The following is a 16,422-nucleotide window of genomic DNA, read 5'->3' as shown; positions in this document are numbered from 1 at the left end:
CTGCTTTCCAAATGTGGAACCCTGCAACTTAAAAACGAGTCCTGTAATGTTCAGGTAAAATCAGATAAGTGCAGGTTGGTATAAAATTTGGTTGCCCAGTGAAAAATAAATCATGATAATTTAATGCATTTACTTTATATCAAATTGGATGGAATTATTCCAGGTTTGCATTACAATTGTATATACACCCAATAATGAAAATATGAACCATCTAAACTAGCATATAAACTGCAGGTCTTCAGCTTCATATTTAGGCGACAGCCATTAGAAATTGATTTAAGGAAGATGCCATTGCTTTTTAATTCACTTAGTGCAGTTAAAATCTTAGACACAGGGTGTTGGATGTGAGAATCACTTATACTATATACTAGCCAAAAGAGGACAATGCTGGTAAATATGTTCAAGTGGAAATTGTGCCTCTTCTTCAGTGTCGTGGGGGATGTGGATTTCACAATGTAGAGCCAAGAAACTGCATCACTCAGCCATCACAATGGTACTCCGATGCATATTTTTCCTTGGTCTTCCAGTACCACCTGAAATCCTGTCATTCCAGCAAACTCAAGTGAATGTGTATACAGAATTACTAATTTCATTATTCATGACCATATTCTCAAGTCAGTTTAAATGAAATCAGAAATGTAACTTTGGTGTTAAAGTAGCCTATTACAAAACATGTTCACCACCATTATTGAAAACCAAAAACAGTATGGTGTACTCTAAGAAGTTACTGAATTCAGACTAAACAAACTAATATGATAACTGGGTGGATTGATCATAGATCAGATAAAGGTAAATAGAGACAAACACTGCAAATAGGAGCTGTGATGGGTAGTATTCTTTATAAGGGCTTTACAAAACATCACAGCTCAAAAAACACCTTATGCAAAGTTAATGTTTACTCACTTAAAGGTGCAATGTACCATAACAGATCTATAATTCAAGTTTGGGTTTGAGGTTCTGCTTTATTGTGCAACTGAATATCATATCCTCATCAGAACAAAAAAGGCTTGCATTCAAGAGGAAACTATGCATATATCAGCAGTTACAACAGACCATTTGATTTTTTTATTATCATATGTTATGGTTTAACACATGTACCTCTGACCTAACTTGGATTTGTAAACCCTCGGGGATTGTTTTTCCACCCTGTATTGCAATGCAACAAAGGATCCTGCAGGAACATTGTATACAATAATAACACCAGCTTGTTGATTGTTGACTGTTTAATGGATCTTCACAAAAGTGAAAACACTGCAGATGTTATAACAGACAGATAATATAAAGTTTTGAATACACTTTCATATATTTATCTATATATTTTTGCAAAGTACAAGTAATAATAAACGTGGATTAAAAAAAAGTGACAATAAAAGATGACAAACTTTGTTTTCAGAATCGGGTAACAGAAATAAAATCAGCCGAAAGTTCCAATCCACTGTATGTCAAAATACTGAAGAGCTACTTCGTATAGCCTTATGAAATACACCTACTAGCAGGGTGTTTGTTTAATTTCCTTCAAGGAAAAGTACTATAAAATAAATTACAGTACAGTGAATTTGTCTAAACTGACTTTGTTCCCATCTTCCAGCCTTTTGTAAGCAAACAAAAATCAGAAAAAAACAATTGTACAAGTGTAAGAAAGTTTATTTTATAAAATAGCTTTTTCAGAGATGTTATTTTTTTATTTTTACAACAAGGAAAACCAAGCCCTGTTGTTGTCAATAGATACATAAAATAAATGTATATGTACGCATGTTTATATATATTTGTTATATAAATATGCATACACACACTTTTTTTTTTTTTTTTTTTTTTTACAAAACTTGCATATTAATAGCTTTAGCACAAGTTTGATTTTTTTTAAGGAAATGCTAACTACAGTATGTTCTAATAACTTCATGAAGTATAACAAAAAAAACAGACAAATACTTCATATATACCAAAGGGAGGCTCTCATACATCATCAGCTGGTAGAGGAGGTATGTTGAGTCTTGGTCTTGTAAAAAATGCTATCTTCTCTCTGGAAGTAAGAAGGAAAAAAACATAAAACAGGAGGTGTAAGAATCATAGGAACACTTCACATTCACAAAAGCATTATCTGGGCAGTCCAGCACCAACAGGGAGTTTCTGTATCTATAATTGAGTTTCTATATCTGAAACAGTGGCCACTTCTGCCATCTCCACTCCCGAGGGGAGACAGCAGTGGGCTGTCCTGACCCTATTTCCACCCACCGGAAGGTCTGCACCGGGAGTGGCTCCTTCTGGCTCTGCCCCCTCATCTGTAGGACCTCTTTAGACGCCTTCCTCAGCCTCCTCTCTGCCGCCTCCTCCTGACGCTGCTCATGCTTGCTCTGCTTGGCCTGCAGGGGGCGCAACACTTCGGGATAAAAACCCCAGCTCCTCACACACTCGAACGACAGTGGCCAAGTGCCTGAAGAAACTGTGCTGCGGGTTTTAGCCTCATTGTATGTCCTATAAATGGGTCTAACCCTGCTGTTTTTTTTCCAACCAAGCTCTCAATTACTTAATTGAACCTTAATTGAAGTAACTGCTTAGATTTGACTTTTTAAATTGTGCAATAAAAGAGTTGGATCTTTCAAAAGTTTTTAAAATAATTCAAAGGCTCTGATTTAGGAAATTATTAGTTCAATTAAGGGTTCAATTAAGTAATTGAGAGGTTGGTTGGAACAAAAACCAGCAGGGTAGGGTCTCCTCCAGGACCAGGGTTGGGAGCCACTGATTTACTCTTGTCCCCTTTAGCTGATTTCTGTAGTGTCCATCTCTCTGGCTCTCCCCCCTTCGGCAATAGTTCTGGTATTAGAGCATCTCCTTCAATTTAGGACTTGCTAGTCTCATCCTCAGCCCTCTCTGATGTGTTATTTCTCGAGCCCAGTGTCCAGCCGTGTCCCTGCGTTCTGAGGCCTACCTGTCTCTCCGCCTCGCGCAGGAAACTGCGGAAGCGCTCGTCCCGCAGCGTCCAGTGCGGTAGCTCCGCGGCCCCCCGGCTCTGCGCCTCCTCCAGCCTCTGCCTCAGCTCCCGCAGCGTGCTCAGCTCCTCGTTCAGCTGCCTCTGCCGAGTCCTGGAGGCCTGGAGATCCAGCTCCAAGTCCAGGGACGTCCGCGTCGACTGCTCTGCCAGGGAGGACCTGTAGGACTGCTGCTGGGGACAGAGGGTCACACAAAGTGTCAATGTCTGCTCGGGGTCTGTTTCGATGTCCCCTTTTATTTTGACCAAAACAACAACCACAAAAATGTCACCATTTCAGGGGCATAACGTCCTATATACCTGAACATTGAACAGCTACATAACACACCTGTTTATAGCGCAGAGTCCGTCTTTCCAATGTGTTTCTGATGAAGGGAGATCTCTTTGGTAGAGTAGAACTGTCACTGTCACTACGATACAGCTGAGGAAAGGAAATGTACAATGTGTTACGGATTGGAAACCACTTACATGATAGTTGTAATGATCAAATTAAGACGAGACGGATTTAAAATGCTGTGATTGCGTGTGACAGTCCAATCACCAGCTTGCCACTGAAACCCAGAGCGAGGATAATGCGTGTGACTATAATGTCGTTATGTTGTGGGGGGTGCAAAGGGCCACAGAAGGGCCTGGTCCCAGAGCACACTTACCCTGCACACGTACTGGCTGCGCGCCCCGGGGGAAAAGGTCTGCGATCGCACGATGGTGCTGCTCCTCACGAACGGCGAGCCGTGGGACCAGCGGCCGCCCCTCTCCTTGGGCCGCACGGACACCTGCTCTGGGAACGGGGCCTCGGTGTTGGTCTCCTTGTCCACCTGTCGGAGCACAGCACCCACACTCAGCCTAGGACAACAGGCAAACTTCACTGCTCACTCCTCAAATCCTCACTGCTCCAAACCAGGGGACAAGTGCCTCTTGTGAATCACTCCAAAAGCAAGCAGCCCTCCTAGTCATTTCATTAGAAAACCTCTTCCAAGATCCGTTTAATCTCAGACACTTCATAACGCAGTGAGTTTCCGATCTAGAACTGCTTTTACATCCTTCTAAAGGCCGAGGTCTAGGTTTCCGCGAAGCCCATGTTTAATTACCCTGAGAGGTGGAGGCTTGCTCCTCAGTGGGGAGCAGGGGTCCTCGGGGTCCGCGAAGGCACACGGGGGGGCGAAGGGAGTGCTGTTACTGCAGCCGCTGTCCACCGACTCAGCCTGCCAGCTCCTGTGGGGAACAACACCACACTCAGCGCTCTCTCACCAGAACACGACTGCATTCGCTACCGTTCAAGGGTCTGGGGAAAAGGTGCCGTGGAGTTCAGACCCAACATCGCCTGCCTTCGCTCTATAAACATCAGCCCCTGAACAAACCGAGGTCATTTTAGTCTATTCTTAGTCTACTGCAGCTCGGCAGCAGTAACGGGGGCTCATACCTCTCAGACACAGCCTCGCCCAGCTCCTCCTTCCTCTCCAGCTCCCGCAGCTCGTCCTCGGTGAACCCCATCTTCCCCCTCTCCAGCTCCCGCTCCACGGCCTCCAGCTGGGCTGTAGTGCGAGCCAGCAGCGCCGACACCGAGTCCTGGGGAGAGCGGAGAGCGCCGTCACCTCCTGCCCTGGCCTCACACTGCACCGCACACCGAGCACGGTCATTAATGTGACTGTGAGACAGAGGCACTGACCGTAGCTTTGTTGTTCACTCCAGCGTCGGGAAGCCCCATCGAGCCGCCCTCCGAGAGCCGACGGTGATCCCGCTTTCTGTACGTCTCGGCCGTTCCCAGTGTCTGGACTCTGTGCCACTGAAACACCATCTCTGTGGAGCCCTCACAGTCACCCAGGCCCACCTCTGCCAGCCCCTGTGGAAGACACGGTGTCACGGTCCGTCACAGGGTCACAAAGAGCCCCCTCTCTCATACACCACGCCAAAAACACCAGTGCTAAACAGGTATCGGAATTTCAGCTGGAAGTCTCGATTCCCCTCTATCGTCCTGGACTCACCAGCAGCTCCTCCTGGGGTTGGTGCCCCACAGAAAAGACGCACAGCTGGAGGCTCCTCAGCCCCAGGGCAGCAGCAGGGCTGTGGATTCGGAAGCCCTCGTTAAAGGTCACCAGTGTCTGGGGCTCCACCGCTTTGCAACAGTAAGAGCCTGCGGGGCCGGAGTCGAGAGGGAGCACGTGCAGCTTCACATATCTGGGAGAAAAAGAGAAAGACAAACCCAGTGAGAGCGGCTGTCTTTGGGTGAATGAAAGGCTTGAGAACTTTAAGGCAATGAATAGCCACCGTTTAAAACCCTCTCTCTCATATTTATCACTCCTCCTCCTTACATCTTCGATCCTTCCTTCACAAGCGCTCCGTTTAAGTTCTTGAGCTGAAGCAGATGAACTAAGAGACATTCGTGATCAACATCATACCTGAAATCAAAGAAGCAGAAGATGCACACCTTTATTCATTTGGAAGAAAGCAGAAGATGATTGTCTTAACATCTGTAAGCTATAAACATAAAAGGTAATGGATCTTCCTAGATGGAAATATTGCGTGCGCTGAATTCTATGGTAGGAATTCTATAATGGTTCAAAATAAATGCTCTGTGATGCACTACAAGCTTCCCTTTGTCTGTTTTTACTGGTCGACTGACTAATTGAACGAACGATCGGGTGACTTTGGAGATGTCTCACTTACAGGAGGCCCAGGTGGATCTGAAGAGGGTCACCTGCAGCAGCATCATTGGGATAGGGAGCCTCCTCCGTTTCCTCAGTGCGGCTGAGAAAGAGAGATAGAATTAACACATTGTCAAAGGCTTTTCTTCCAGGTTTGCTTTTCTCCGTGCTTTGGGATCACTTTAATACCACTCACTGTCTTACATATGAAAAACAAATCCTCTCAAACCCTGCCTTCAAAACAACAACAAGATACTAAAAAAGGCAAACAAGTTGACAAACAAGTGTAAAGATAATACATTTTTAGTCCTACTTTTTCATCATGGTTACTGGAGGGCAAACAAACTGAGAAAGAAGGTCATACTGAACAATAAAATCATCAAGAGTGGGGGCCTACTGCATTAAAAACCACTGGAAAAAAAAATCAGCTTTCAAATCGAATTGCTGCACGAATAAAATGTATTCTAACCAAGACCAATTACAACTTTTAACCACTAGATGGGGTCACAGTTTAGTGTTGCTGACGACCATGACTTCACCTTCAATGCCCAGTTGAACCTTATTATTAACACATCAGGGTCTCTGAGACACAGAGCAAAACCTCTGAATACTGTGTGAAGCCTCTCTTCGGTGCACACGGCTCCAGGTTAGGCGTGTGACTACCGTTACTCTGTTTTACAGCGTGTGGTTTCCTTAAACCCTTGGTTCTTATAGGAGGGATACTCAACCTTTTGCTCCAGGCTTCGAAGACTCCACTGTCGGTGGCCAGGGCATCGTCAGACGGCCCTGCGGACACTCTGCGGGTCCTGCGCCCAGCCCGGCCCGTACTGTTACGGCGCAGGGTCACTCCTGCAAGACAGCAGCCAATCAACCCTGACAGTCATTAAACACAACGCAGCCTCCTGTCTGTTCACTCAAAAACATCAGGGGCTTGATAAACCAAAGACTGATTTTTTTTTTTACTTATCATTTTGATTTCAGAGGACTATAATACCCGAAGATGGCGGATAAGTATCAAAGTATTGTTCATTCAATTAATTTTTAGATTGCAATGCTGCCACAGAGCGCTTCACAGATAAACACTGCAAGACTATAAATAAATCAAAATGTAAAAGTAAACCATTAGGCACACAGGAGAGAAAAACACAAACTATAGGATGACAGATGGTTTCTAACGAAAGTCAGCATACCAAATTATATATCAAACACCAAAGTACATTTTTCCTTCGACGAATAGGCACAAAACATGAAGTAAATATGTGTTTATTGACTTGCCTCCGGTGGCAGGGGGCCCCTGGGGGCCACTGTCCTTGTGCCCTTTGCCGTCTAGCAGGAATGCACTGGCAGCCACCCCCGGCCCCATTTCTGCAGGTAAAATCGGGGGCTGGCTGTGGCCCCGTAGGCCCTCCATGAGGCCCCGCCCCGCCAGCTCCACGTACTCCTCGGTCATCTGCGTGAGTGGGGAGTCGCGGGAGGCCGAGTGGTACGGGGTGTCCATGGGGGAGCTCGGGGGCGACAGGGAGGACAGGGAGGAGCGGGACGAGAGCGAGGCCAGCGACTGCGGCGTGTCCAGGGAGCGCTTGGCCTTACCCGTGCCCAGCAGGTCCGGCCCGTAGGCCACGGTGTCCCGGGACACCACCTCAGGGGCCAGCAGGTGGAAGCGCAGCTGCTGGTCGGGGTCGGCCGGGCCCTCGGGCCACTCGTACTGGGGCAGCCCGTAGATGTCCGTGAAGCTGACGGAGCTCAGGGAGCCACGGCTGGAGGCCAGGGAGCCCCGACTGGAGGCCAGGGAGCCGCGGCTGCTACCCGACGACATGGTGAGGTTACTGGCCGACAGGCTGGACACGAGAGAGAGAGAGAGAGGGGGAGAGGGAGTTGGTCAGCACAGTGCGGGGACAGACACACCTACCGTCACACCTTCCAAGGGCCACAGTGGTTAAATCGAAACAGCTCACCTCTTCAGCTGGGAGTGCAGGTATGTCGTGATACGGGTGGCTTCTTCCAGCTGTCTCAGAAGTACGTTTCTCTTCTCTTGCAGGAGAATTCTGAGAAGAAAAATTATTATTATGAGAAACTAGCCTCAGCAATCAGGTAAACTGCAGATGAAGTCAATGGAGAGAAGGAGGTGTTCTGTCAGAGTGTACAGGGGTACAGGGGCGGTGTTCACATCACATAAGTACAGCGCCCGAGGGAGACACCACCTTCAACAGCTTCCCTGTTGGACCTCCCGAGTCGGCTTGGGGATTACTTTCACAGTCGAGAAAAGAAAACCCCACGTGGCTCCAGACAGGCCCTGGGGATCTCGGGGTCTTTGTACAAGGAAGCTCTGTGTAAATCAGGAGAGACTCCATCGCACCGGCCCGTGCCAGGCACTTAGGTGTGTGTGGAAAGTCTACTCGGACACAAAACTTTATGTGGCAGATTCATGATATTTTTTCATGATATTAAATGGCACGTTCTCCTGCCAGCTTCCACGGCAGAAAACGAGGGCCAGCACAATCCAGGATGTGTGTTTTATCTGGCCTTTCTTGCCAACGCACTGTGTGGTCCATCCCCAGATAAAAACAACAACAGGCACCCAGAAAATATGCCTCAGAAATGTCACAGCCTCCAGCTTTGGTCTATTTTTGACGGTGCACCACAGTTCTCTACCAGTTGCCAGCCAGCTAAATATTATTCACAATTTGCACCACATTGTAGGGGTGTTCTGTATCGGTCTAATCTGGGGAAGTGCCTGACAGGACACTCAAATTATCCGGTGCCAGAATATGCGAGTAATAAAAATGACTTATTAAGAAAAACTTATTTTAACAGATTTTTTTTCTGGCACATATGTCAAGACGTATTTTATTTTTTTATGTGCTCCCTTTAATAGTACTTTACAGACTAAACCGAGTTCCTTCACGAGAATGAATTCCAGCTCTCGAATCTGCCCGACCGGATTGGGGTGGATGTGAGATCCTACCTAACGTTCGTGGGATTTACAGCTGTGCCACAGACTATCATATTTAATCACTCTCTCATCGACCTGCAGCGTGGGTGGCTCTAAACGGTCTAGGACACTTCTGCTAAGGTGGACACCCTGCCTGCAGTTTCCAAGGATGACCGTGTGGCCGTGTCAGAGGTGACTGACCTTTGGCTGGCCCCGTGCCCGGCACTGGCGTGCGCCCGCTGCACCTCCTCCTCCAGGCGTCGCCGCTCGGCCTCCAGGTGCGGCTGCTGCTCGGCGGGGCAGTGCTGCTGGCTGAGCAGGGTGAGCTCATGCAGTAGGGCCTCCTTCTCGCACAGCAGCTGCAGGAGGTCCCGCTCCCGGTCTGCCTCGGCCCGGCCCGGCCAGCTCTCGCCCTCCAGCTGCGCCAGCTGCTGCTGGATACTGGTCACCCTGAGCGAGAGACACGGGGACACGGAGGGACACGTTACAGATCCAGAATCAACGCCAAGTGTCATCAAACCCTCCCCATCTATTTTAATATCAAAGGTCTAAAATGTTAAACTAAACAATTAAATTAAAGTATCCACAGTATAGGAAAATGCCTAAGAATGGAGGATACTTTTGTGTGCTTGGAGATTTGACTGACCCACTTTAAAAAGTTCCACTTCAGCTGACTCACACCTCTCGTCCCCACAATGGGCCTCAGTGTTTTGTAATTCTTTGGACTTTGGCAGGAGTTGAAACGCTCCTCGGGTGTGTAAAGTCAAAAGTGTGTCAGATGACATATTCCATAACAACCGTGCAGGGCTGTGAGTTGGAGCACAACAATCTTATTCAATAAGAGTAGCGTAGCGTGTATAACAGTCGTGGATACCTGCACAGAAAGCACAAAAGCAGGTGCATTCCTCTGCAGATCCTCGACCCTTTCACATGGAAGTCGACGCTTGGCCCGCGCCGTGCAGTGAATCACCGTCCTGTGTGTCTTGGAGTTTTAAAGTGTGACTCACGAGCCGAGCATGTGAGTTTCCACAGGTCTCCCGCTCCTCCCTCCCCTCTGAGGTCATACACTGGCACTGCGGTGGCCGCGTCTCCATGGCAATACCAATCTCGTTAAGAGGAGGCCGCGGCGCCGTTCTCACGCGCCTCCTTGCCAGGGCGGCTGGGCTAGCGATCCTTCTGAGCTTCTTCAAAACCCAGCAGCCAATTACTGCTGCTGGTATGATTTTCCGCTCGGTAAATAAGCTATCTAGGGGGTTGTGATAAGTTTTATGAGGCAAAATCCTTTTTTTGTTTACATCAAAACAGTAAGTTGTCCAGATTGAAAAGCTCTACAAAACTACACACTAGCACTACATTTAATTAGCAGTATCCTTACACACACAAAATTAATTCAATGGCAATATTCTCCAAAGAGATGCATATATACACTGTTGTCAGTTAATTTCGGGCTGATTGTTAGTTTAATGGACTTGTGTTATTTCTCACAGAAACATTTAGCAAACTGCCTTTTCGGCACGATTAATAACGTGAGTTGCGAGGCGTTCAGGTGTTCTTTGCAGGAATCTGTACTAGCCTTAGAAACCTCCCTGCCGTTCGTAAATTTATATATATGCACTACACAAACGTTTGTGCTAACTGGTTACCCCCCTCAATTGATTGAAGTCCTTCAGTCCCATTAGGTTTTAGGAATTCTGCATGACATTTTAATTAGATTAATTAGATCAGCGTAAACATATAGTCTGGTGTTTAAATCACTGCAAAAAACTGCCACGAGACTATTGGGTTTTCCGTGGGCACAGTGCCAGTGTGGAGGGCTGGGCATCGTGAAGCAGCACAGTGCCCGAGGTGGGCAGAGCTGCACAGTGCCATCCCTCTCCGTTGCACACAAAGCCGGCACGGAGCCAGCGCGGAGCCGGGGGGGCAGGAATGCATGGCAAATGAAGAATGTGACCACCAAGCTTATTTCCAAAAGTGGGCTGTTCAGCGCTGCTCTGCTCAACCGCCCAGATGAAAAAAAAAAGCAAAGATGCTACGTTTCACAAATTAAGGTCCGGTGTTGATGATAATACTGGGCATCTCATTTGGCAACACAAAGGAAGCATCCAGTGTGTGTGTCTCTCTCCCCACAGGGTGGCTGTGATCGATCTTGTGCGTTACACACGAGTGAGTTTACATTGATACAGAATACAAACATTTGAATCTTGTGCAACACACAACAGATTCTTGCACCGGTGCCACGTCACATCGCTTCATGTTTGTAAGCGTTATGAGAGAAGGAACGGTCCCAGAGTACGTCATTAGTCCGAATAAAAGCAGCCTTTTATTTTAAATCTGCATTTTACCTTTTCTTGGCTTCTTCATACTGCCAGTTGAGCTTGACTTTGTCCACCAGTCTTGAAGATTCTCGAGAACCAAACTTCAGAGAAAAGTAAAGATCTTGTTAGTTAGACATTGCGGATGTTTGGGTTTTATTAATGAAATAAAAAATTCTAAATCATAAAACAAAATATCATGGACTAAATGTTGAAATGTAACCAAATGGAAATTGGAACCCCCCACGCATTTCCTGAAAACGTCTTTAAAAACTCAATACCATGACAAGTATTTACTGTCATGTACAGCTTTGACCGTAAACACAAACTTGCCTCTATAAATTAATTCACAAACTTTTTCACAATAAATCATAATCTCAGCATGTTCTCTCCCCAAATTAAACGACAGCAAACCTGAAGAATAAGTAAGGCCGTCAAACAGGGAAACACCCAACACAAATTGCCCCGTTTTTTTCTGCCCCTCTTGTGCTCCATCGACCAGTTGGTCGTAAAAGCAGGCCTCGGTGCATACCTCTCCGATGATGTCAGTCTGAGAGCCCGTGTCTTGGTACTGCTGAGGTAAACAGGAGTCGCCGAGCGCGGCCGGGCCGCCCTGGAGGTCCTGCAGGGAGTCGCTTATGCAGCAGCTATTGCGGAAGCCGATCGTGAGCTTTGCGAGACTCTGCAAGGCAAGGACAGGGTTGTATTCACAGGTGTGCTAGAGAGATCAGAGCAAATATCTTCATTTATACTCACATGTACACATGCGTGCATAAATAGACACATGCAACATTTAATTTATATGAATCCTTCTTTGGTAGCATTTCCAGAATTCCTGCTTCCTTGATTTCATTTTGACAAGCATGACCAGAATCCATTGCCAGTTGAATGTCAAAAGCTCAGCTTCCAACCTCTACAAGTTCAGGCTTTGAGTACTTTGTGGTGGAACAACACACCCTGAACCAAAATGACTTTGTAAACTCTGGGGAACGTTGTCTGAAGGCAGAAAACCCTCCGAGCACAACGTCTACCACCACAGACGGTGCCATCTGTGAACCGATAAGCAACAAGGCCCGCAGAGGGATACAGCACCTGACCCACGGCAGACACGTTGAGATGCAGGATTGTAGGAACAGAACCAAGGTAAACAAAACCTCAGCTGAACTAAGAACACAGCAGCAGATGCATCCTAAACATGAGGGAAAAAAGCTCTGGACAGAGGCCTACTCCAACATAGAGCAATTACAGTCTTCTCTTGGTCAAACGCCAAGACAGCGACAGACACTGAAGCTGGCAGTAAGCAAGGGCTGGCAACACCAAGGGTGTGGTGTAGAGACAACACTGCAGTGCGAAACATTTCCAGAGGGGAGGTCAGTGATGTAAGGGTGGCTGTAAAACAGACAAGTGAACAAAGACAAACATGGGCACCGGTTCTAAACAATTATCCCTGTATGAAAGAGGCTCTAAAGACCTGGAAGGCCGACTATCTCCTGGAATCAATCCCTAAGAAAACAGACAAGCTTCTCTGGAAAATATGAATGATCTGAAATGCTGAGCGCGACAGAGAGAGGGGTAGTCATTTCTACATCGCTGGCTTCCTTTAAGGCACTGAGAGTCGGGATTCAATAGCATGGACTACACAACTGCTGAATACAGGCACAGCAGAAGGGAGCCCCTCGGCATGACAAACAAACACTGCATTTAACACCAAACCTGCAGATAGAACACAACATGGAGCTCCTAACGTGAATCTCCAAGATGCACAAAACAAACCACGAGGGGGCAATGTTTGACACTTATAAAATAAACATGTACTTATCAAAAAAGTAATATGGTGATTTCTGAAATGGAGGGCACTAAGTGTTATTTAAATTACTTAATTGACATTTTAATTGAAGTAATTCTTCATTTGACTTTTTGTGTAACTGATAAAAAGTTGGTTCCGTAATAAGATAAGTCCCTTTTACAATATTATACTTAACTTAACCACCCTACTGTTTAAAATAATTAAAAACATTCAGATTTAGGAAATTACTTCAATTAAGGGTTAAATTAAGTAATTGAGAGCTCAGTTGGAACAGCTTAGAGGTCTCTGTTAATCGACTGTTGTTTTTTCTTGCTGCAAATGTTATGCTATGCTGCCCCAGCTGGTTACACTGGATAGCAGAGGATATATATAAAAAGTTTAATAACAAGGGACTGAGTTGTACAACAATACTCTTAAATCGGTTTAATTTTTGTATCAGGGGATTGGTACCCAAACTACATACTGTGGGAAAGCAGACCAGTGCAACGTCTAACAAGCCTAGCCTTCTCTGACCTCTTAGAAAATTGTTAACAATATCTGACCCTGACTTCCTGTGTGTGTGAAGTCCTGGTATGTACTGATGGAGAAACAAATCCATTTGTTTATTACAGCGAATTTTCAGAAAGATGATGAAGTAAAACATTTAAACGATAAAGGAAAAGTGTCCCTCCGTCTCAATTGATTAATTGCATCAGATTTTAAGAAAATGTGTACTAAAAGATATAGGACATTTTTTTATAAGATTATGCTACTGTCTTTAGGATTTTTTTAAAATAAATGTACTACTTCTTCACCAGTGTAGCCGCTCTCACCTGGATGAGGTCCTGCCTCTCCTTCTCGCCTGTGCCGATCGATTTTTTGATGCTCCTCAGCTCGTTGAAGATCGCCTGGGCCTCGTCCAACTTGTAGTTGGTCTGGCTGCTGGACATCTTCCGGTCAATCCTGCATGAGAGACGACGGCAGAGAGAACGGGTGAGTCGGACAGTCCCCTTCCCCTACCTGGGGTCGGACTGTAAATCCTATATCATCATATATGAACGCTAGAAAAATGGGTCTAGAAAAATGCAGATCAATTTCAATTCTGTATAACCTGACATATGGATCCAAACATTATAAACACGCACATGCATATACATACATATTCCTGTTTTTTTGTTTTTTTAATGCTGACAGACGACCATACAAACATTTTTGCCACAATAAAACAATATTGGTTTAGCGACTGCCAACATTTTAGCTAAAAAGGCCGAAGCTTATAATTAGGGTATTTATATCTGAGCCAGATTTACTACATTCTTGCTGCAGTGGAATGCAGACAGATTTTTTGGGGAATATTAGTATCTGAATGAAATATCTTAGAGACATGAATCGTCGCTCCAGTACTGCAGTTTCTGGGGAGGAACAGCTACACATTAACACACTAAACCCTGTGTCAAAATGTACTATACAATCTTTTTTAATAAAAACCTTTGGTCATAAACAACGATCTGATATCGGTGTGCCACTTCAGCCTCCTGTGACCCCATCTCGCTTTCATACCGTTTTTACTGGCCCTCGTTTAAACCAATCAAAAAGCACCCCCCAACCCCCAAAAAAAGTTTCAGTGAGTTAAAGAAACAGCATTTCTATTTCTGCGTCTGCTAACCCCCACCAGCCCCATCCCTGCAACCCCAGGCCCTTTCTCCTGGAAGAATGGAAAGTTGTGTGGCGGCTGCTGGATTTTGCATCATCACAGCTGGCACCGGGCCCTGGCTTCACCACAGCCCGTTTCCTGCAGTCCCTCCATCAACAGCAGGTACTGTTCCACCCGCCAGATCTCCGAGTGACCCTGCCCCATCCCAGGCAACAATCCCGGCTTTGTTTCTACAAAGGGGGCCTGTATATTTTCACTGTTATCAAAATCTGGCCCTATCTTGCAGCCCAGTGCCTTCCCTGTGCCGCACAAAGGGTTGGCGGGGAAGCGGCCCTGGCGCTGTGGCGACGGCTAACAAGAGCATTTCTGTTCTTGCGAGTGGTCCGGGCCAGGAGCTGCCAGATGAAAAACGCTGCCCCGTCCTGGGCTTAATTAAAGTGAATGAATTTCAGGAAGCTGGATAATACGAAGTTAGGAAAGAAGGAGGTCAGATTTAATTAAAACATTTTAACTAGAAAAAAAAAAGTGTGCAACCCTAACCACATACACAAAAAGAGCCCTCCGTAAAATAAGCAACCTGTCAAAGAGACGGCTCTGATTAACGAACCAGAGGTCAGAAACTTTACCCACTTCAATATCTGTGTTACAATAAATATGGAACATCGCCCGGGCAGAAACAACGCCTGGGCTGAAGCAGAAACAGGGGGATTGGCTTTGAGTGGCGATCTAAAGTCTTATTCCCCCGTCTTAGCAGAAAAACTACAGCTAATGTATGAGACATGGGCGAATAAAACTATCTGACAACTTTTTAAGAGGCTATACAGTGGCTGCCGTTGAAATACCAAAACACAGCTCATGTTTTGCGACGGTGTCTGATCGTAGATTTGTGATCACACAGATATATAACTAATCACTGTTTGTGTTCCGTAATGGGACACCAGAATAGCATTTTGGCACTGGGTCAGTCTCCGGTTACTGGTAGCATGGTTTTCCAGTATATGAAAGGATAATTGAGTCACTTTCACCATTAGATAGCAAAAAACGACACGCATATCGGCAGTGCTTCCTTACGGGAACTCAGTCGTGCTGCTGAAGGCCTCAGTCATGAGCACGGCTTGTTTACCAGCCCTCGCTTCCACCTCTCCAGTCCATGCATTCACTGTGTATCCAGACTATTCTGGGAGTCGCTCTAATTTTATACTATCTGGAAGATAAGGCCCCTTGCAGCGTCAGGATGTGCTCTGGAATTTGCAGCCAGCTATCTCTTTGTTTTTCCAACTTTTTTCTTTCCCCCCCACCCCACTCACAGAACGTTTCCTATCCAGTCCGAGCCTCGGCTCACGCACATCAATGCGCATCCTCTTCCTGAGGTGGGGTCTTGCTTCCGAAACGAAACGCAGCCAAACAGCGTTCAGAGTCCAGCTCGGCTCGGACCACCTGGGCCAAGCGCCTCCAGGAAGTTTAATAATATGCATGGGAAACGGCATGATTTATTTTAACGTGTGCATTGTTTAACAGGTTAGGTTCTCCGATTTAGGATGTGAAACAGAGGATTTGCGAGGCGCACGGTACCGAGATGTACATCAATTGGGTCAGTGTGGCTGTTCAACTGGTCTCAGAACATTTCCCTTTCTCACTAACCCACCCGTGACCCAAAAAGTTTCTTGCAGCTGCTTCCCTGCCACGATTAATGCAACAGCCGTGTAATTCGCTCTCCGTGTGGGTCTCTGTATTGAACACGTCAGAGGAGTTTCTTTTCTGAAAATACAGAGCTTTAGGTTTCTAATGATATCCACATATTTTTTACCGTTATTCGGATCCAATTCATTGATTCATTTCCTATCACACCAGAGCACAGACGCGAGCGTGCCATTCCCCCGGCTCCTCAGCCAAGATCGGCAACCGTGACCCAAAGTTGAACCAGTGAAGCTTTCAGTTCCACTGATACGCATTGAAACTGACGTGCCGTTCCAGAGCGCTACATTTTAAGGGTGGAAGTCGGTTTACACAGTTCCCACCTAGTGCTTGAGCCCTCGCACGATAAACAGGACTCTCTTCCACAAATAGACTGGGGAAAAAAATTATTAACAAGCTTTCAGGAAACTGTGAG

At 46.2% G+C, this 16,422-nt stretch overlaps 1 protein-coding gene across 4 annotated transcripts in view; it reads right to left on the bottom strand.

The window, feature by feature from the left end:
• Positions 1-1,205: 1,205 nt before the first annotated feature.
• Positions 1,206-16,422, bottom strand: part of wwc3 (WWC family member 3) — a 33,387-nt gene continuing 18,170 nt past the window's right edge. Inside the window, exons 6-23 of one of the 4 annotated variants that reach the window (XM_066705903.1) lie at positions 13,492-13,621; positions 11,405-11,554; positions 10,903-10,976; positions 8,762-9,010; positions 7,584-7,673; positions 6,904-7,466; positions 6,357-6,477; positions 5,651-5,731; positions 5,296-5,382; positions 4,969-5,161; positions 4,653-4,826; positions 4,407-4,552; positions 4,075-4,198; positions 3,637-3,801; positions 3,315-3,407; positions 2,927-3,160; positions 2,233-2,360; positions 1,206-2,020 (exon numbers count right to left, since the gene is read on the bottom strand). In XM_066705903.1, the coding sequence (XP_066562000.1) occupies positions 1,954-2,020; positions 2,233-2,360; positions 2,927-3,160; positions 3,315-3,407; positions 3,637-3,801; positions 4,075-4,198; positions 4,407-4,552; positions 4,653-4,826; positions 4,969-5,161; positions 5,296-5,382; positions 5,651-5,731; positions 6,357-6,477; positions 6,904-7,466; positions 7,584-7,673; positions 8,762-9,010; positions 10,903-10,976; positions 11,405-11,554; positions 13,492-13,621 (2,869 nt within the window). In that variant the 3' untranslated portion in view covers positions 1,206-1,953. Of the gene's footprint in view, positions 2,021-2,232; positions 2,361-2,926; positions 3,161-3,314; positions 3,408-3,636; positions 3,830-4,074; positions 4,199-4,406; positions 4,553-4,652; positions 4,827-4,968; positions 5,162-5,295; positions 5,383-5,650; positions 5,732-6,356; positions 6,478-6,903; positions 7,467-7,583; positions 7,674-8,761; positions 9,011-10,902; positions 10,977-11,404; positions 11,555-13,491; positions 13,622-16,422 lie in introns of those variants that run through there. The other 3 variants (XM_066705904.1, XR_010816965.1, XR_010816966.1) reach the window with 3 other exon arrangements.

The sequence above is a fragment of the Amia ocellicauda genome, chromosome 6, assembly GCF_036373705.1.
Source record: "Amia ocellicauda isolate fAmiCal2 chromosome 6, fAmiCal2.hap1, whole genome shotgun sequence".
Taxonomy (NCBI): Eukaryota; Metazoa; Chordata; class Actinopteri; order Amiiformes; family Amiidae; genus Amia; species Amia ocellicauda.
The sequence above is the reverse complement of the archived record's forward strand: the minus strand, read 5'-3'. Positions and strand labels throughout refer to the sequence as shown.